Raw genomic sequence first — 21,899 nt, 5'->3', positions numbered from 1 at the left:
TTAAATTTTCTTGTTTACATGAACAACTTTATACTTTTCAAGTTTCATTTTACTAATGTTCATCTTTGTTATGTTCAGGCGAGTTGATGAAAAACTACTCACTTCCTGTTTAATTCACATTTCTATATGCCTGATGGCATGCATATAGTAGAAAAAATAACACTTCCAATACAAAATATCTTGTTCAATGTTTTCCTTTGTTTGAATATCATTGTTAGTAGTCATATTTTATGAACTTCTTAAAATTACTAGACCTTCATTTAAAATGTTACTTTAAAAAGCTTATCCCACAAACCTCTCTTCCAAAAATTTACAGCAGATCTGTTTTCATGCTTCCCTCTCCCTCTAGTGTTTGAATCTCCTTTTGTTACCCATTATCTCCCTAAGTAAATGCTTGCTTTATACTATTAACATGTGATCATTACCAATACCACATTCTCTGCATATCCACTACTGCATTATGTTCTCAAAACGGGGCTTCACAGATATAATACGGAGATACGATTGCTTAGAAAGCTGAAGAATCAAAGACCATGGTGGTGAACTTCACACCAAAAAAAAAAAAATATATGCATTCTATGTAAATAATTTTCATTCTTCTCATATTCATAAATTATAGAATAAATCTAACCCACAGTAACTTAAAGTATTCAGTGTTTGCTAATTAGCTCCTTTCTGTGAGATAACACTAAAACAAGAAATGACATATTTTAAAACTTAATGGAAATTATTTACTGTACTTAACAAAGTCAATATAGTAACAGGCAAACCACACAAGCCCTTTTTTTCTAAGGTATAACAAACATTTCCAGTGAATTAGGTATACATTATCAAATTTGTTAAGTCTTAAGATTATTCATCAAGAATGGAGTCAACTCATGCATGTAAATAAAGTGGTAACATCCACCACAAGTCTGAAGAGGGTACCAGCTTCTAAATCTTCAAAATAAAGTAAAAGATTACAGGACAGATTAGCATATTACTCTTGAAAAAGTTATGCCAACAACTTGGCTTTGAATACTCAAAGCAAAAGTTGGTGATCTGGGAAGGGAGGTACTCACTAACTAAATAGTATGGAAAAAAAATACATTAATAGCTATAATTAGTCTTTCAGCCTTCAAGTGATAAAACGTTTTACCTATGTACGTATACGATGCCAAATTATCAATTCCTGTCATTAAAACTCTTTAGTCTCCATCCAAAAAGCCTCAAGGAGAAACAGGCGAGAGTGAAAACAAAGGACTTCAAACCTTTTCATTTCATAGCTTAAGCAAGCAGGAGGTAGTTAGTAGCAGTTGAGGTGCTTAGGGAAATGGCAATGCCAATGGAAAGCTAATATATTAAAATCACACTTTTATTACATTCTCATTCTCTCACGTTCAGCTCTGATTTCATAGGCTTTTTATTTGTTTGCTGAAAATGAGTGGTCACGAAATGAAGGTAAATCTTATAGTATTTGCTTCCAAATTCATTCATTAATAGCGTTAATCTGCCCTAAAACCATTCAACAAACTGGGAAGGCTACAAACAGGTAACGATGAAGTACCTGAATTGACTGTGTGCACCTTTAATTGAAACATCAAATTGATCATTTCTGTGTAGTCCCATTGTACATACATTAAAGAGCAAGTTCTATACATCTATGACAGATGTTATGGCATGTCAAAATTTAGGATGAGTGCATTTTCCTTAAAAAAAAAAATAAATAAAATAAAATAAAATAAAAAACAAAGTTAACTTTAAGGACAAAGAAAAAAGGAAAAGAAAAGAAACATTGGCCAAGCAGACTGTGCCATTATCATCATAAACTCATAAGCAATTCCTCCTAAAAGTTGTTATAAATGAAAATCCTTACATCAGTTACATAAACTATAATATGAATCTATCAACTCATTATCAGACACTTTTAAGATAAAAATATACATAGGTTACAGAAGTAATACACATTACAGAATACAGCTCATATAATAATAATAATGATAATTATGATAATAATAATAATCATAACAATATCATTAATACAGTAATAATAATAAAAATAATCATCATCCTCATCTTTATACTGATAAAATACCAATTCATCCCAAGCAAAAAAAGGACTCCCACAACTAAGCTACAGTTTATATGATTAAATGAGGAAGTCTTTCTCTATAGTCAGTTCAATAAATAATATACTGTACTGTACTTTCATAGCTCACCAAGACACACTCAAAACACTCTCAGTTTTAGTAATTTCCTTAGCCTCATTAACATTACAAGGACACAATATCTCATTTCTCTTCTGCTGCAATATATCTCCATAACATAGAAAGTTTTAGAAGTCTTCTTAATAAGTTTCAACATGGCAGACAAATGGCAATGCTTGTTAGTCTTTAATTTCCCCCGCCTAAAACCTAAACACATTACAGTGGCAATAAATAGAATTTCTACATGAAGTTTTACCATCTTAATTCATTTGATTAAGGACCTCTGAAATGTAAACATTCTTACACCCAAACGTATTACAGTTTGCAAGAAAAGATGAGCTCAAAACAAACAAGTATGCATCTGCACACACGCCCACATCAGGAACGAGCAGCAAATTCAGTGAATTTTTACCAGAGACAAAAATAGAAATTTTGTTTTTTTGTTGGGAATAACACTTGATATTTTGATGTTAAACGTACCGCTGGTCTCAACGCCAGGGAACTATTCGTGCCAGAGTTGTTTAATTTGATCTCATAAGGGGTATTATGGTGTTACTCTGCGAAAGATTTCAAACTACAATGGGGGAAAATTTGCACACATATACATATGTATATATATACATATATACATACACAGTATATACATTGTACATATATACATACATCCATGCATACGTACACAGAAATATATACATATATAAAAAAATTAACCTTGAATATTAATTTCACTTATATTCTAAATAAAAAAAAAAGATAGAATCTAACATTAATATGTGAAGCACTAAGAGATAGTCGAAATCAACGTCTAAGATATCGATCTATGTTAACAGAAATACACTGACAATCCCTTAAGACATAATATGCCATTCTCAATAGAATTCACTTATTTAAAAAAAATAGTTTGAAAACATCAAACTCAAAGCCAGTTAGTTTTATAGAACACCCAGGAGCTGGGTCTCCTAGATGAAAAAGTTCATCCCTAGCAACCATGAGAGAGAGAGAGAGAGAGAGAGAGAGAGAGAGAGAGAGAGAGAGAGAGAGAGAGAGAGAGAGAGAGAGAGAGAGAGAGAGAGAGAGAGAGAGAGAGAGAGAGATGAGGCATCTTTCAACACACTCTTCATACTTTGAGCAGAAGTGCTGTGATGGTTACAATATATTCATAAGAGAAGATGAAATAAATCTGTAACTGGAAATATGAAACAAAAAGGAAAGTGGTAAGAAAGAATTCATCTGGGAAAAATTAAAATAACAACAGTTCCCATCCACTGTGTCTTGCCTGATAACATTCATTTATCATAGAGGAATCAATCTTTCAGAGGGATACACAAGTTTTCAGGGGGGTGTTGATAGCAAGTTGGTACCAAAAGTTCTCCAGCACATTACAATGAATTTTATCCAAACTCTCCAAAACATGAATGGCACACCTGATTACTAACTACTGCAAACCCAAGGATAAACAGTTAAGAAGGAAATAAAGGGACAAGAAAAACATATACCCTGTACGATAAAAACCTAATTAATCACTCACATTTCAATTGCACTTTTCAAATTAACAAGTAGGGGCTACAGGATGGTTTTTAACATTTAAGTGTATTTGTGTGTTGTGTATACTACTTGGAACATAGAATTATCAATACCTGTACTGTATATCTTGAGACAAGGCTAACCTGTAGTTCTGCTTGCTGTTTTTTTATGTAAAGAGTTTTTTCAACATTTTTATTTACACTGTAACATCCATTCTATCATGTTGAATACTTGATATATCATCCTTTAAAACATTTAAGATAATGTAAAATTATCTGTTGACTTCACTAAAATTTGTTCTTGTCCACATGGCTTGTACAGATTTAAGTATATGAAAGCAAAAGAAAATAAAGTTATCCCCTATATTTCAATTGTGTCCTTCGTCGTACTTGATAGTCAAGGCAAGGTCAAAGAGTAGGATCTTTGTATAATACCTATGGCATACTTCTATTCTAGATGTTGCTATAAACTGTACAGGTATCAGTTTCTCTCCAAATACCCTTTTCAAATTAAGTAAAATTACATATTGAGAAGAAAATTAGGGTGATACTTCTGCTTGTACATTTCATTCCTTTAGAATAGACATGCCACTGACATATGGGGAAGGTTCAGCTCTATGGCCAAATTTTAATCTAGTGTACTTTTTTTTTGAGAATTTCAGCTTCCATGATCAAATAATGTTTGTAAAGGAAAATGTGAAGCTGACCTTATCCAGTGAACAACATTTTATACACAAGGACCTTCACATTTCTGGCTTTACCTCTTAAAAACTTAATCATCTTTAAATAGTTTTTGCATGAAGTTTGGGGAAGGCTGATCATATCTAATAACAGACCAAATCTCCTTGAATTACTTGTTTTCATTCCTGCTCTCTCTCCTCTTAAATATTCAAGATTTTCATTGCTAATTCTATACATTTGTATTTTTTTCTTGCACTGGAATTTTGATAATTCAGAATACTGGACAAGTTTTCATTCACATTCACAATTTGATTTTCTTGTCATTTTTTTTTTTTTTTTTTACAATCTTTTGTTTGAAATACATGCATCAAAAATTTCACCCAGTACCAATTGCCACATGTCAAGTCAATCCTTATTTACACTTTAACCCAACTACCTTTGATAAGCTTAACTACACACGGCTTGGTAAGTTGTTATGCCCTAGCAAAAGTGAACTTATATCTCCAATCAAGTCACAAGTAACCCTTCGTAATATTTTTCTTCTTGGTTTCTTTATTTTTTTTTTTTTTAGTTTTCTTCAAGTTTTGGTTAAAAGTTAGAGTATACAGTCATTTTCAGTTTACACCAGTACCTAATCTAATTTTGTCTGTTGTGTTTGTAATACAATTTTGTCTGTTTCTAATAAGTGGTGGTTTTCTCTCTTTCCTGTTATGTACACTACCATATCAGTGTTTTGTTTCTTCTGTTATGTTACACATACGCTAACATGCACACTGTCCAGATAACCCTTACACACAATTTCAAATTAGAAAATACAACTTTATAATTCATGCAACTGACTCTACATCTTATATCAACTCCTCTTCCTCTTCAATACTTTCTGAAACACAAAACCATGTCAGTGCATCTTTTAACACTAGATTACAGAAGCCCAATGTGCCACAACTAAAATGTTAATTGTATCAATAATAACCATAATAAAAATAATGCTAGCAATAATAATCAATGACATGAACTAAGCAATGACCTTATGTTCTCACCTCGAAATAGATAAGGGATTCTTGGTCTCCAGGGAGTGAGCGAGGTTGGAGGAGAGGAAGGGAAAGTGCAAGAAATCAATATAGGTAATGAAGTGTCTCTCTGGTGGCTGAATTCCTCTTAAAGCTAAATCCCTGACATGTCCCTGACAAACAAAGAGGCAGCCAACTAGAGTCCTCAGAGGTCTGAGACAAGATTCCCAAATATATTCTGTGACGAGAGACACTGCAAGGGATGAAGAAGGGTAGTGGGACATGGGATGGAGTGGTCTTGATATAAAGCAGCTCTCTAACAAGCACAAAGTGACCTTTATCAGCACCACCAAGCAAAATACCAGCTACGACATGTACCCATGTGTAGTTTATTTGAAAATTTGTTTCCCTTTAAGTAACATTCATCTGTCATCACTTCCTTTTTGCGTCACTTTCTCAATGCTATGGTCACTGGAGTTAGTTCTCTTTGTTGTTACTTTTGATAAGAAAAAGTTTTGGAGTGTTACAATACTTTTAATTAAACAAGATTCCAACGAACCCTCAAGTTCCCTAATATCAATGGTCTGATGGTTATAAATTGAAACACTATAACTACAGTTATGTCAGGTATTCGAGGCACTGTTGAGACAAATAATGTTTTGGTTTTCATTTTCAATGTTTTTGTTTATTTTTTGTTTTGTTTAAAATATCACTGTATGAACTACACGGTTCCTTACTCTCAGGCACTAGGAATTGAAACACCAAGGTACACAAATCTTTTCTTTTCATCACCTTTTCTACTTTCCATCTTATCAATGCTTTTTCTATTTTACACCCCTAGCTGATGCTCTATTAGGTCTATACCACGTGTCTCTACCAGCATTTCTGCAGCCGATGCCTGTCCTCATGACTTAACAATATTTTTATTTATTTAAAAACGAAACATTTGCACATTATCACTGGTATTTTTCCATAGCTGTTCACTTCCCTATTCAATAACATAACAATCACAGCTCGAAAGTTGATGTTCATAAATATAACTGCTTTGGGGGTAGTTGGGTTATCCCCAAAGTCTCTTCTGCTTGGCGATTCAGGTCCCTCGTGTGGGCTCCATCCGTCATCCACGGTTGTTCCACTAGGGGAGCGTTAAATATATATTTTGCATATACATAAATATGTATAAGTATTTATATATATAGTAAATATATACACATATACAAAGGTACATAAAAATATATATATATATCACTGTATACACATTTATATATATAAATGTATGTATTTATATTTATATTAATAATGTGTTCCATTCCCTAACCACAACAGTGAAAGAAACAAAAAGATAACAATGACAGTGGCATTTCCTTGCAGTTCTCGATGCCAAAATGTTCTCCTTCAAGAAAGTGATGATGATACATCTGCTGCAACACTGCACCATGTGTGGCAATGTCACTACCGCTGAACAGGGGGCCCAAGTGCTCACAGTGCTATGGGTGCCGTTCTAAACAGGAACAGTGGACGAAAACAGTGTTTCAGTGCACTGCTACACTCACTTGTACGGCGCATCAGTATATGTAGCTGGACATGTCTTATATTTCTTTTTTTTTTTTTAATTGCAATATCTTTTCACCGGAGTTCTCTTGGGAGCTCACGCTCTCTTTACTCCTCAAGGTCCGGACACCACAATTCTTCAGTTTCATTAAACAAATAACACTCACTGGCTTTAAAACCTCTCACTGTCATTATTCGTCGCCATGCTGCCCAGCAATGTTTATTTTCTCTACTTATTTTTGAGCCAATTAATTAGTTTCTGAAGCAAAAATTATTTTGTGGAATATTAAACAAGCCAGGTCTATATCAAGTATTTGAAACTCATGGTTCTTTCAAGTTTTCAAGAAAAATAAAAAATAAATAAAACAAAAAATAAAAGCCACAGTAAGATCGTGTCCCTGGTGTTTACCCTTGATAGTAAATACACAAAGTGGCTTTCAACTCTCATCCGCAATTAATTGCGTCCACCTCTATGGTGATGGTAGTGTCCACCCCGGCCCCGACCACCACCCAGCCCACCGCGGTGATGATCCCGGTGGTCACGATGGTCACGGTGATCGCGACTGTCTCGGTGATCACGACTGTCCCGGTGATCGCGACTATCTCGGTGGTCTCTGTGGTCCCTTGGGTGGTCTCGATGTTCTCGGTGGTCCATGCGGTCATTCCGACGATCGTCTCGGTCCATTTCCTGGCAGACGGAATGTGTTTACATTTATGGAAGCAAAATTATATCTCACAGTAAAATGTCCCTTGATGCTACCTATTTTTTTTATGGTAAAATTTCCTAAAGCTACTGAACTTACCACCACTTTACCAGTTATTTTTCTTGTGGTAAAATGTCCCCTGATGTTACTGATTGTACCATCACTTTAAAAGCTATTGTTCTTGTGGTAAAATGTCCCCTGATGTTACTGATTGTACCACCACTTTAAAAGCAATTTTTCTTATGGTAAAATGTCCCCTGATGTTACTGAACTTACCACCACTTCTATTTTTCTTGTGATAAAATGTTCCCTGAAGCTACTGAACTTTCCCCCACTTAAAAAGCTATTCTTCTTGCAGTAAAATGTCTCCTGGTGTTACTGAACTTTCCACCACTTTACCAGCTATTTTTCTAGTGGCAAAATGTCCCCTGATGCTACTGAACTTATCACCACTGTAAAAACTATTTTTCTTACAGTAAAATGTCCCCTAAGCTGCTGAACTTACCACCACTTTACCAACTACTATTTTTCATCTGGTAATATGTTCCACAATACTATTGAAGTTACCACCAATTTAAAAGCAATTTTTCTTGTGGTAAATGTTCCCTGAAGCTACTGAACTTATACAACCACTTTACCAGCAATGTTTCTTGTGGTAAAATGCCTCCTGATGCTACTGAACTTGCTACCCCTTTACCAGCTATTTTTCTTGTGGCAAAATATCCTAAGGCTACTGAGCTTGCCACCACTTCTATTTTTTTCGGGTAAAATGTCCCCTCGAGCTACTGAACTTAATACCATTTTACCAACTTTTTTTTTTTTTTTTTTTTTTTTTGGTTTTTTTTTTTTTTTTTTTTGGCACATTGTTCTGATGCTACTGAACACCAATAATGTAGTAAATCTTCCAAACAATTAGGTACATACCCTGATTTTTATGCTACTAACATCAAATATCTACATCCCTGGTCTGAAAATCTACCTTTGGTAATTTGCCAGCATGACAGGCACCAATGTGCAAATAATCTAAGGAAAAGTACTTAGAATCTTTCACCAAACAAATTTACAACATGCTGGAACAGCTTGACTGAAGATTACGTTCATGAATATTCAAAATACGTAATTTAACTCTCAAGAAATTCTCAGTTCAACATACAGGCTAAAATATAAAACAAGAGCCATTATCATTACTACCATCCTTCTCCATGTAGAGCTGAAACTTATGCTTTTTACTGCATTACTGTATTGTAGCTTATAATACCATACTATTATCCTGTGTGAAATAATTACCAAATATTATTTACTTGTAACTAAGAATGAAAGAAAAACCTAAATTTGTATTTGAGTACTGTACTATACTGCACTATTTCATAGCCTTACCCAATACAAGCAGTCCCTGGTTATCAGCAGGGGTTCTGTTCCCGAGGGGGTGCTGATAGGCAAAAACTGCCATTAACCAAAACTCACCAATTTATGGCACCATAATGGAGCTTACGACTGGTTATCGCCGTCTTGAGCACCATTATGATGCCTCTGTTAGGAATGTTATTGGCGGCGCCATAAGGTACACTACCTTATGGCGCTAATAACCACATCTCGGACTGTTATGGCACCATAAATCGCTGATTTTACGGCGGCAGATAAGCGCCATAAAACCGGATCGCCGTTAACTAGGGCCTGCTTGTACAAGATTAAACTTTTTATGCACAGAAAAGTGTATAGTAATCAAATATCAAATGGATGCATGATACATATAATGTTCATCCAATCTCATAATTTGTTTTTCCTACCTCCTGAATATAAAATAAAATGCAATGATGGCTGGAAACAACAATTACATGGTCTAGTCTCTCCTCTTTTTTTTTTTTTTTTTGCCTAAATTATTAATACCAAGAAAAAAAAAATGAGTGAAGCTTCGAATTTAGATCATCCAAATTTAAGTGCCATTTATTTCACTACCTTACATTTACACTAATTAAAGCTGCTTATAGCTCTATTACAGATAGATATGTTTAATATCTACTGAATCAAAATCTATCAATTTGAAATGAAAATAAAATGAACTAGTACTTTTAATATGAAAGAAAAATACACAAAAATGTCTAGACAATAGGAAAATTAATGCCTATCACAACAAATAAAGGAGCCTTTACACTCAAAATACAGTATTCCTTGGTCATTTTTGCCATCACTGAATCAATATTGACATAACCAATAAACTACTGACTTTAATAACACACAACAGGACAAATAAGAGACACTTCAGGATATTTTTTATAAGCATGAAGACACAAATGTATGTGTTGAAGCTCAGATGTACATTTAAGCAAGTTACAAGTCTATATGTTGTATGTATGCTTTGCTCCCGTCTGACTTTTGGTTTGCAGCAATATCTCAAAACCATAAATAAATACTCACAGTAATATATTAACAATGCGTAACATGACAACAATCTTGTAGCAGAAACGAATGTGTAACTGGGATAGAATGCTTGTAGTTACTATAAAAGGACCTCCCTTAACAGTATTTTCCCTCAGGATAACTAACTGAATATGAGAAAAATGTAAATAAAAGGTTGATTTCCTAATGAACAGGCAAGCATGCATCTTGATTTCACTGGCATGTCATTTCTACCTCAACCCTAAATCAACGTTTGATCTCAGTAGAAATGAATATGTTCCAATATGCTATTTCCTTAAATGTTCATTGAATGATAGATGGTATGACACCCTGAGAATTACCTATATTAGATTGTTAATTCTGACTATTTACATATCCTGTATCTTGGAGTTTTCTAAAACAATTTCGGCTTCAAAACTACACTACTTTACCTCAAATCAGCCTTGTCATCAATTATTACAATGTAATAAAAAAAGTTGTTTGCTGAACAATTATGCCCTAACTTGAAATATTGAAATGCTATTATTTTACCTGCATGATTAGACAGATAAAAGAATTAAACAACTCCTGTTTTAGAGATATCAGCTGTGACTGTGAAGATGACAGGAAAGTCAATATGAATATATAAACCATCCACTTCAATCTTCTCTAACACCACTTGAATTACAAGAAATTACACTAGAATTGAGCAACACACTTACTTTGTAAGGGGGGCCTGGATTCCTGCGGGTCTCAGTTTCTTCTTGTCGTTTCTCATAATGAGAGAAATCATCAAAAATAGAGGTCGAGTGCTGAAACTGGTTTATTATTTTTAGCACCTGCAAAAATGAGATCTTTTAATATTCATTCCCCAAATGTGCTGGGCACTTGCACCAGACTCTACTGTTCCACCTACTGTTAGAACAGAGAAACTTAGTTTACAATTGTCCCTCATTATCAGCAGTCAACTGGTCCCAAGGCCAGCATATCTGTATAAAAAGGCAGAGGATAACAAACCCCAAGCAAGAATGCATGTGTAAGTGCAAACCATTTTTTTAGCATCACAACATACCGTCATTGACAAAATACAATGGATTGCATGTAGTACATACAATATGAAAAAAAATGCCTGATGACATGCTCTTACATGTATTATAAATTATCAATACATGTACAATAACAATGACGATGATCGTCATCACCATCCATACTACATACCTATAGAAAAATAAAAGTAATAATAAAAAACAGCTCTTGCTCCCTACACAAACCATTTAAAAATTTTACTTTATCTATATGTATACATATATCTTTATGTTGTACAGTCAACCACTGGTATTCACGAGGGGGATGTGTACCAAAACCTCACCCGAGAAGACCTAAAATCCATGAATACTTGACACCCATTAAAAATCACTTATAGCTACCTATTTTGATCAATCAAAAAAAAAAAAAAATTACTTATACCTCATTATTTTAATCTCACCACAAGGAATGCATTTAGTCAAAAATATGAAAATAAAGTAATTTGTGAATATTTCTCTATGAAAAATACTGCAAACCTGCATATTTTCCACAAATATGTGGATATATGTCCCACAGAAAATGCTGACATTTCAATGACACTGTAGGTGACAGTGCACTGTGTTAGGCTAGGCCTTTCCAAATGATACAGCATCCAAGGGTCTACTTTCTGATGAGCTTGAAAACATCAAAGAATAAAAGACTTCTCGCTTGAGATTCTGGGATGTCAGAAGGAACGATGAAATCAATAAATTCCACTTGCAGAAATAGAATGCTTTTTAAGCATAAAATTGAGACAAATCCTTTAGTGATCATACAGGCATTTCATGTTTCATGTTTTATAACAAGATCACATTATATACTTCTGTCTTCCAAAGATTTTGTGCAATTAAAAACACTGGCAAATTTCCTTGATGGTGGTTCTTTTTCATGTGTCCCTTCATTCAGTGAATTATTAAATTCTCTTCCCCGTTTTTTAGGACCTTTCTTTTTCATTGACTTTTCATGCTATACAAAGAATCTGAGTTTTCCATCAATTCAAGGGAAACCTCTCCCATCAGAGAACTTCACTCCATACTTAGCTTTTATTCATCTGCAGCAGCTTTAATATAAAGTTATTGCATCAGCATTGGTGGATGATTTCCCACATTTCTTTAACTTGAGGTCAAGAACAGAATCAATGACTCTTCTGATGAGACAAAAATCTGAATGCAACAATGACAAGAATATTGCCTTTTATTAGGACGACTTTGAATTCCAGCCCTTTCTACCAAAACAATTTCTTGAATAAATTGGCAGTGATCCTCGCAATATTCTTTAGCGATTGTTTGCCCAATAGCTGATGCCTAGCTTGACCCATCACCAGCAATACTATTGTACCAGCATGAGCCATTTCCATACCTAGAACCTTAAGCCAGTTTTTATGGATGAATGTTCAAAACAGCATCTTCAAGAAGAACGAAGAGTATTTGCCCCTGGTAAACATCTTAAATTCCAAAAATCTGGTAGCTGTATCTTCTTCAGCAGATGGAATTCTACCATCAACGTTTTGAGACCTTATCTGTTACAGAACTGCCCAAACCATTCTTACTCATCATAAAAGATTACATTCTTTCCCACAGGTAACTGCACAGTCCTATTGTACATAGGATGATTTTTAACTTAACACACAGGGGTCCACCACAGTATATTTTCTGTTCATGTCTCATACACGCATGCCTCCACTCCCCCATAGACATTCCTTTGACTTCTGAGAGGGTAGCAGTAAAAGCAAAATTTTTTCTCTATTTCACAATACCCCAAGTGACTGACTTGTTTTTCCTCTTCATGCAATACATAAGAACTTTAGTTTTCCGACTTAAAGAAACCACCTCTTGGGATCCCTTGAGCTTAGCAGAGTTCGCCTTTACCACCACCACTTGCAATTTGAGTCATATTCATCACAAATTTCACACACACAGACTAGACAAAGGAAATAACATGGGCAGAGTAGCAGAAAACAATTAAAGCTGAACAAAAGAACTGTGGTGCAGAGATGAGTCACATAGGTTTCTGGTCATGATGAGGGCCACCTAAGCTTAATCTTAAATCAAACAATGCAATTTTGTGGAATGTTCTCATTCAAATTTTTAATGTTCTCCAACTTTTGATAACTTAACCCTTGCATGCTGAATCTGCAGATAACCCAGGAAATGTGTAATAAGGCTCCAGTTTGAATAAATGACAAAATGAATGGGAAAGCCAACATGAGAATGATCAACCATATAAGCAAACATTTCACCTGGCTACAGATGAAATAAAAATAAAACTGAAAATCTTATAATAAAAAAAAGAAAAAAAGAGCGAGGATTCAGAAAAAAATAAACTCTAATCTAATGGAAAGAAAGAAGAAAAGACTGCCTATACAATAAAACCTGATTAAAAGCTATGATACCTAAAATCTTGAAATCACTGGTTGAACTAACTATTTTTTCATCTAATCAACTGGATGAAATTTCCTTCAAGATGACTTGCACATGACCTCATTTCCCAATATGTGATATCTGTACTTTCCATCAATAGCTACACATTTTTTTTTTTTATCTGCCACTGTAAGTTGACAACATGACTTCATTTCTTGGTAAATGCATTCCAAGTTCACTTAAGATAAGTCTTAACACAAACTTTAAACCTAAATCCCACAGACTGCAAGAACAGTATTCCCTCCCACTTTGCAAGACTTCAATCTTGCCACTGTGTAGATATTGCACTGTACATTTGAGGGCACACCAAGTTTCAACAATAAGTCTCAGAGTGACACTAGTATTATGACTGCTTGGGGTTTGTAAATTGGAACCTTTGCTGATGAAAAATGATGTAAATTGTAACCTTTGCTGATGAAAAATGATAAACTTCAGACTGTACTTTGTATAATGCTGTTTCTAGCAAACATACAAATTTACCTTAGATCACAGTCACTTAATGGAGCACTTGAAGTATGCAAAGAATAGTTCACTCACCACAATGAGTGTGAAAACTTGCATGGTGCTATGAAAACTGTAATTTAATTAGGTAGTGATTATTTAGGTTTTCAATCCCTGCTTAAATTGTAGAACTAAGCTAATATTAAACACAGGGTAGGTTTAATCTTTGACCTAATTTCATTGTTACCAGACCAAAAAAATTCCTTAGGCTTTCCTATCACACAACCACAAGCTTGCACACCTTAGCGCATATGTAAATTATGCCTACAAGACAGTTCTGTGGAACAAATTTCCTATTTGTGAAAATTTAGCTTACATTATAAAGCATTACTACTGTACCTTGACCTAAATAGCAACACTTCACAACTAGTCCTTTACAGTGTTACTTTGGTCTGAAAAGTCACACTACCATAACTCATGCACTTCAGTCCAGCTTCTTAGCTATGTAAGAATAACTAGGTGTTACATTAACTATCAATTACTTCAAGGTTTAAATGTTATGAATCTTTCAAATGAACTGCTTCAATGTATTTGTTCTTAATGTAATTTAAAGTTCATTTCAAAGAACAACAGAGGCAATTAAAAATAAATGTACAGCCATAAGCTAACGCCTTCCTTCATCAGACATTCAAGATGCCCATAAAGTCCTTAATTGAGGCAATAATGTACAATTTTGTGAGAAATTAACTTTATAACTAATTCACTTGCTTCTGATAAAGACATTTCAAGTTTCTGAATACATACTAACCCACAACCCCATCTGCATCCACTCCCAAATGTAATTCTAATGTACTACTCATAAAAATGTCAATTCCTTCTGACTTTTTACACTTGTTCTAAAAATCACTACACAAGTTCTTACTGTCCTCCTGAAGTCCCTAATAAAAGACAACACAGCCACCTTTTAGACTTGAAAATTACACAGCATCACAAAATATACAACATTCAGCTTCATTCTGCTTATACAGTATTGGTACTTCTTTTTCCGACCTTCATCTTTATTCTAAATTTTCTTGACAATATATAAAATGTTTCAACTACATAACTTTACCTATTGTCTAGAAGCCTACCACTTATAAGGACATATGTAAAATCATTCACATCACAAATCAAAATTCAATGCATAATGGTATATTTGAAAGGGGTTCCTGCCTTTTCTTTCAAGTGTTTGTCTTGAAACTTCTAACTTCTCAGTATAGTATCTTGAAATTTCTATATTCTCAGTATCTTATGTCCCTGAATTATTCATGGTTTACTTCCTGCTAGAAACTAAATGGGTTATTCTTTAACATTACTGTCAATAATATCTTGTTTGGATATACCAATTAGAACTTTTCTTTGCTTCTCATATAAGGTAAATTAAGACTTCCATACAAACAAACACACATCTAAATTTAATCTCGTTTAAGTTGTGCAGGAAAATACCCTGGTTACTCAACTCCAGTGACTAACAACCCCACCTCTGCTTGTAGCAGTCATTTGGCAATACATAAATTGAAACAAATTTTGATTAATCAAGTAAAGCTCAATTGCCCCACCGACTATACAACATAGTAATCAACTGCAGCTCTTCTGCAATAAACTTGAACACATTGACAAAATTTTCTCTCAATACTGAACTATTTACCTATAGTGCCAAACCCCTCTCTAACACAGCCAGCCTTACTCTTTAAATGGAAAAATACGTATCCACAAAACTGCAATGAACTCTAAAAAAAATCTTTAAAAACCAAAATCTCACACTACGGTAAATTATTTTTCATAAAATATCTCACGAATCAAAAGAAAAAAATATATATATATCAAAGGCTTGGATTTTAAAACATTCTTTCAGATGCACTCCTCTGACCTTGAAGAAGTAAGACAGCCAATACAATTACTTTAAAAATTATACTGAAAGCTCAAGGGGATAAAATAAAATTTTTAAAAATATCAACAAAAGAGGACGAGAACAAAAAATCATTCAATGCACCAAGTACCCAAAGTTGCTAAAGGAGCTTTCAAGTTCATGGAAAATACACATCTTGACCATAAATAGGGTCTCCTCTACCAATGATACGAATTCTTTGTCTATTTTATTCAGATGCCAACAAATTCTGGAGTATGAGCATCCAACAGTAAAATGAAACAAAGGGGACCTCAATGCCTACCAGCTTAATTTCATTAACCCTAATGCAGAACTAAATCTACCTCTTAGAATTATGAAACCTACTTGGAAAACATGCCATCTCAATAAAAAAATGATTTTATTTAAAAATAACATCACAAATAAACTAACATTTATCAGAAAATTCTTAACAGCATTTATTCCCAAAGGATTTGAAGATACAGTAAATACACAAAAAAGACTTTTACACCAGTCAAGGCAAGGGATTAAAAACAGCCCTCCAGTCACCTGAAACCAAACTGAAATAAAAATTAATTTCTGAAAGAAAAAATCTCAAGTACCTACCATTTTACCCTTTTCATATGGGACTTCCTGAGTGTCACGCGAGTTTGTGACTGGTTTGTTCTCGTTGTTTTCCAACCTAATGTGCCGAAGCTGATTGTTAGGCACATCTTTCACATAAATCCACCTTACATGAAACTGTCCCTTCCACTTATCTTGAGCCCACACAGATGATGAGCTGTTGTAGTCCACTGGTGATATCATCTGTGCTAATCCACAAAAATGTCCAGATCCATTAACAGAGAAAAAGAGATACACTGGACCTTTACCCTCCCTTTCACGATAAGCAGCATCCAACCGCTTGTTTCCATGCTCCGTGGAACACCAAATCTCATACTTTATGGATCGATGAATATCATCCTCTGAGTAAGATTTAATAACAAAGAATCTAGCATTCTTTGGATTAAGATCAAAGTCACTAGGGTTATAGTCATTGCGCATTCGAAGTCCTTCCAGGATTGGATCATCCGGCTGCAGCTCAGCTGGGATCTGTCCTGGAACGTGTGGCAAGGGTGCGCGCTGGGCCACAGACATTTGGGGACCCCCCTGAGGAGATGGTGGCAAATCCATCTGACCATGGTGCATCCCACCAGTCTGCAGCAAGGGAGGTGGAGGTTGCTGCTGTTGCTGCTGCTGCTGCTGCTGCTGTTGCCTGTTGCTGCTGCTGGGGTGACGATGGCATTTGCTGCTGATGTTGATGCTGCTGGTGAGGATGCTGTTGGTGCAAGTGCTGCTGATGATGCTGAGGTGGCTGTTGGGGATGCTGCTGGTGTTGGTGCTGCTGAGGTGATGCCTGCATCTGCTGTGGGGAGGACTGCTGCTGTTGTGGTCCAGACTGTTGTTGCTGCTGTCCTGGTTGTTGCACTTGGTGAGTGGGGGGACCCTGTGGTGGTGTGCGGGGTGGTGGGGGTGTGGAGTAAGAAGTGGAGGTGGTGGAACGTGAGCCACCTCTCGGAGCCTCCCAAGCAGGTCTAGGAACTGGAGGAGGAGCCACAGGCTTTGGTCCACTGCCATTTTTTCCTTCCCAAGTGCCAATGTCCATGTGACGCCCTGGGACAATAGAGGACATTGTGGTTTTGTCTCTACGTCGGTTAGGTTGAGGTTTGGCTGGCTGTGAAGCAATACTAGCCCATGATATGCCTTTCTTTGGTTGCCCAAGTCCAACTGATGTTTCACCTCCTGGGCTGCTCCCACCACTGGGCTTAACCTCGACTCCACCTCCATTTCCATTTGTTGTTGTGCCTTTGGCACCACTAGCTCCCCCATCCCTTGGTAAATCTTGAGCACTTTTTGGATCTGCTAAGGTAAGGCCTTGCACACCTTGGTCTAACACCTTGACACGATCATCGGTGTAAACATTGTCCCGCTGATAGTAATCATCGTACTGTTTGCTGCCACCACGTACATCAGAGCCACCCCAAGCGTTGTAATCACCATTTCCATGAAAACTGTAGTTAAATCCTGGAGGGTTGAAGCCACCAAAACTGCCACTGCTGAACATACCATCAATGGCGCTGTGAGAGTCATAGCCCATTTGGCCGCCATATCCACTAAGGAAAGTCTGCATGTGATCGCCCCCATTACTCCAAGTTCCGTCACCAACACCGAATGCCTGAAAGAATAGAAGATATAAAAAACTAGTTCTACACATTTAAGGGTAAACATATAACACAATTCTGATTAGAAATCAAAATGAACAAACAAAACCAAAGGGAGAAAATATGAATCTGAATTCTCACTTTCAATATTTTATATCAAATTTATTTCAGTGTCCTTCAAGAGAAATACACATTTTATCATCATTTTGGCTTCGAATGATAAAAATCAAAACAGTTGATATTTCAATAATTATGCTAGGATGCTATCAAAACCTTACCAATTTATCTGTGCTAGCTCAAAATGATGAAACTTATATTTAACTAAAAGTTAAAAAAAGATTTTGCACATTCCAGATAAAAAATCCACACTATCCCCTTAACGCTATTGCTAATGAATGTACAAATATATCTTTTTCAACATTAAGCCATTTCCCTAAACAAGGTGATGCCCAAGATAAAATTTATATTTTGTTTGTATATAGTGTTTTTACATTGCATGGAACCAGTGGTTATTCAGCAACGGGACCAAAGGCTTTACATGACTTCCGAACCACGTCAAGGGACCTTTTACCACTGATGTGCCTCTCAATACTTACCTCTTACAAAAGAACTGCAGAACTTAACTTTTGTACACAAATAGCTGGGACTCTGAAGCTTACTGGTCTATTAAGAATAATTAGACAATCAAAAGAAAATGTTATAAGATGCTTTTCAACGACTATGGTGATTTCCATGGCTTCTACCACTCAGTAAATTACAACTTCTTACAATAGATTACTTGTAGTTCTCCCCAAAATGAGTTATTATTCAATAAAAATAACTCATCTCATAAACATAAAATCCTACCTGGTATGGGGTGGAGGTCATATAGTAAGAGGACATATATGGGTCAGAAGCAGCAGCAGCCGCAGCCATCGAAGATGTCATGGGACTTGTGTAACTCTGGAATGAGGAGTAATTCTGCGCCAAAGTTAAACTGAATTTCAAGTCATGAATACAAATGTACCTGTCAGGATGGTCATCTTTGCCATCTTCTCAAAGATGGGCAAATAAAATATGAGGTATATGAAATTCAAATCTAAATACTTTAAAGAGGGTATAAAGCATCAAAAGCCATGAGAACTACAGACATCACCCTACTTACAAATGAGTTAACATTCCGGACTGCCATTTGTATGTTGGATTGTTTGTAATTGGTTACTGTACTCTTCATGCCTATTTAAGTATAGTATGATAAACAATCGATACAATACCACTGATTTTTTTTTTTTATCCTAAATGTAACACTGTACATACAGTAATGTATGTACAGAATAGGTTCACAAAACAAAACGCAACTTTGATTTGTGATCATGCTTGTTGGTATCTCTGAATGTTTCTTAGTTGAAATGTTTTTAAGTAGGGTGGTTTCTGTTTATAGCTATCTGACTAGTTACTGTTATGAAAGAGTGAAATGTAGGGCTTATATTGAGTACATTTAAAATGATTTAAGAGAAGATATAAAGTCAATGGGACCATCCAGTATTTGGGACAATGGGCCACTTTGCTACAGGGTCTTTGATTAGTGTTCAATGCAAATGATGACCCACCAAAGCACACCAGATAGTTTTCAATTAACATACTCCTGGTGGTCTTTGCTTTCAAATTCCCTTGAGTTTGAAATTGAATTATACACTATAATATTAACTCTACTATACAAAAATCAAGAGATTTCTTTGGTTTGTCTTGAATATGCTTTCTAAAGGGTACAGTATATCAAATTCAAAAATTTTTCAAAAACCAAACAGTAACTTTATACGTACTTTCAATAATCGCCATCATTATAAGCTTCTGGGACTAAACTAAAGTACAGTAGTACAACATTACTTTAAGAACAATGCAAATTTGCTACAATTCTGAGCAGTATAATACAACATTACTTTAAGAACAACACAAATTCTCTACAAATCTGAGCAGAATAAATCATTCAAGTAAAGATAACGAGGTAACGAGGAAGTAAAAATATGCTATACCCCTTTTCATTACAGAAGACATTAAGACCATATCTATCTTAAAAGTATATCTCCTATTCAGAAGGTTCTGCTGAGGACAGTTCACATTCAGATTTCTTTCACTTCATCAAACTACGTAACTCAGGGAAGAGGCTCAGTAAAGAGCTTAACTGGCAAACAATCTTTCTATATCTAAATTTAAGTTTCATTACATAGCAGTCAAAAGGAGCAACACATTCACGTCTTTGGTTTTCACAGCACCTATAAAAATTAGGATTCCAGGTTATTATAATTTGTAGTGATTAATCTCCTACTTGAAACCTTCACAAAACATGAAGCTCTTCTAAGCTTTACTTAAGAGCAAAATCAATGCATCTGTCACACTCAGTCTTCACCAGCTTCTCACGTGCACTTCTTACCGATAGCAAAACTTTGACCTCCAACATTTGTATTTTGACAATTTCCTCCTCAGGGATACAACTTCTCCTAGTAAAATGTATCTACTATTTTCCCTTTGCTAGTAACTACAGCTTCACAACTCCATTACAAAAGGATATATAAAAATAATGACTTATCATTTGAATAAAAAACAATCTGTAAAACTCTGGCTTCATTTTGTAAAACTTGACAATATACTACTACCATGCTATACATTACCCAAGAACAAGAATGCACCCTGGAACCTCATCTTCTGGTTATATTTACCTGGTCTTTGGGCCCATTTGGCACTGAAAATAAGAAAGATCACAATGAAACATACTTGATTGGTGCTTTTGAAAATAATCTAAACTTGGTATAAGCAAAAATATAAACAGAATCAATAGCAATAGCTGCTGTTAAAGTAGAAAATAAACAAAACAGCAAGCAAGGACATACAGTATAACTTCATTTTTCCTGCAACATCACCAGTAAAAAACATAGGTAAATGAATAAACATCACGAGTAAAAAACATAAACAAATAAATAATTCAAAACAACATTCTGCATGACCAAATACTAGAATTACCGGACAAAAATCAGCAAACACTAGACAAGTCTCAAACCAACAACAAACAACCTCTTTTTGATCCCTAGCACAAAACTTTGACACATTTTTCTTGTCACCATTATAGTTTTCTTAATATGAACCTTACAGTCCTCAACAAAACAAACCACAACTTCATTAAAGAAGTGCACTTTAGTAACCATACAGCGTTTCTATTCACAATAAAAAAAAATCTAAATTGTAGTTCAGTAATTAACACCAACATTTTGAATTTCCAGGTGGCCCCCAGAAATAAAACTCTAACAACTAAAGATAGCACACTGATTGCAATGAATGTTTTAATATTGTAAAATTGCACTGAAATACTGTGCACAAACATCTGCATATGGCTACCTTCTGAAAATTTTCCATCACCCTAAACATAATGTATTTGGTTTTCCCTTCCCACCTCAAACTACCTCAAAGGATTTCCTAGTAAAATGTGCATCCCAAGGCCCTTCTATCTGTATCTGAAATCCAGAGTCTGACAGTATTAACAATGTCAAAGTGCTCAAAATTATATAAATATCTTTGGCATCATGACATCCACAGTCACTGACATAGCTTAAAGTCTGAAATGGTTTGGACCCATGATGAGAGAGGGGAGACGAGCATCAAGCTAGTTCAAGCAGTTGTACATAAGAATAAGCAGAGCTTGTATCAGTTGGAAGGCCAACACAAACACTGGGCTAATGTATAGATGAGGATTTAGCATAAATGGAAAACCAGTTGGAATATATAGAGAAAAGAGACAGTAGATAATTCATAAGAAATACACTATCCAAATGACCAGTCACCTGTATCTTCAACATTGACAGAG

General features: G+C 35.2%; 1 protein-coding gene across 1 annotated transcript in view; it reads right to left on the bottom strand.

Annotated features, from left to right (window-relative positions):
• Positions 1-1,856: 1,856 nt before the first annotated feature.
• Positions 1,857-21,899, bottom strand: part of LOC135200063 (YTH domain-containing family protein 2-like) — a 42,521-nt gene continuing 22,478 nt past the window's right edge. Inside the window, 6 exon segments of the mRNA XM_064228322.1 lie at positions 1,857-7,639; positions 10,754-10,870; positions 16,470-17,118; positions 17,120-18,078; positions 18,911-19,024; positions 20,761-20,783. Of these exon segments, the coding sequence (XP_064084392.1) occupies positions 7,406-7,639; positions 10,754-10,870; positions 16,470-17,118; positions 17,120-18,078; positions 18,911-19,024; positions 20,761-20,783 (2,096 nt within the window). The 3' untranslated portion in view covers positions 1,857-7,405.

This window comes from Macrobrachium nipponense, chromosome 26 (genome assembly GCF_015104395.2).
Source record: "Macrobrachium nipponense isolate FS-2020 chromosome 26, ASM1510439v2, whole genome shotgun sequence".
NCBI classification, from domain to species: domain Eukaryota; kingdom Metazoa; phylum Arthropoda; class Malacostraca; order Decapoda; family Palaemonidae; genus Macrobrachium; species Macrobrachium nipponense.
This window is presented reverse-complemented; position numbering and strand designations above follow the sequence as displayed.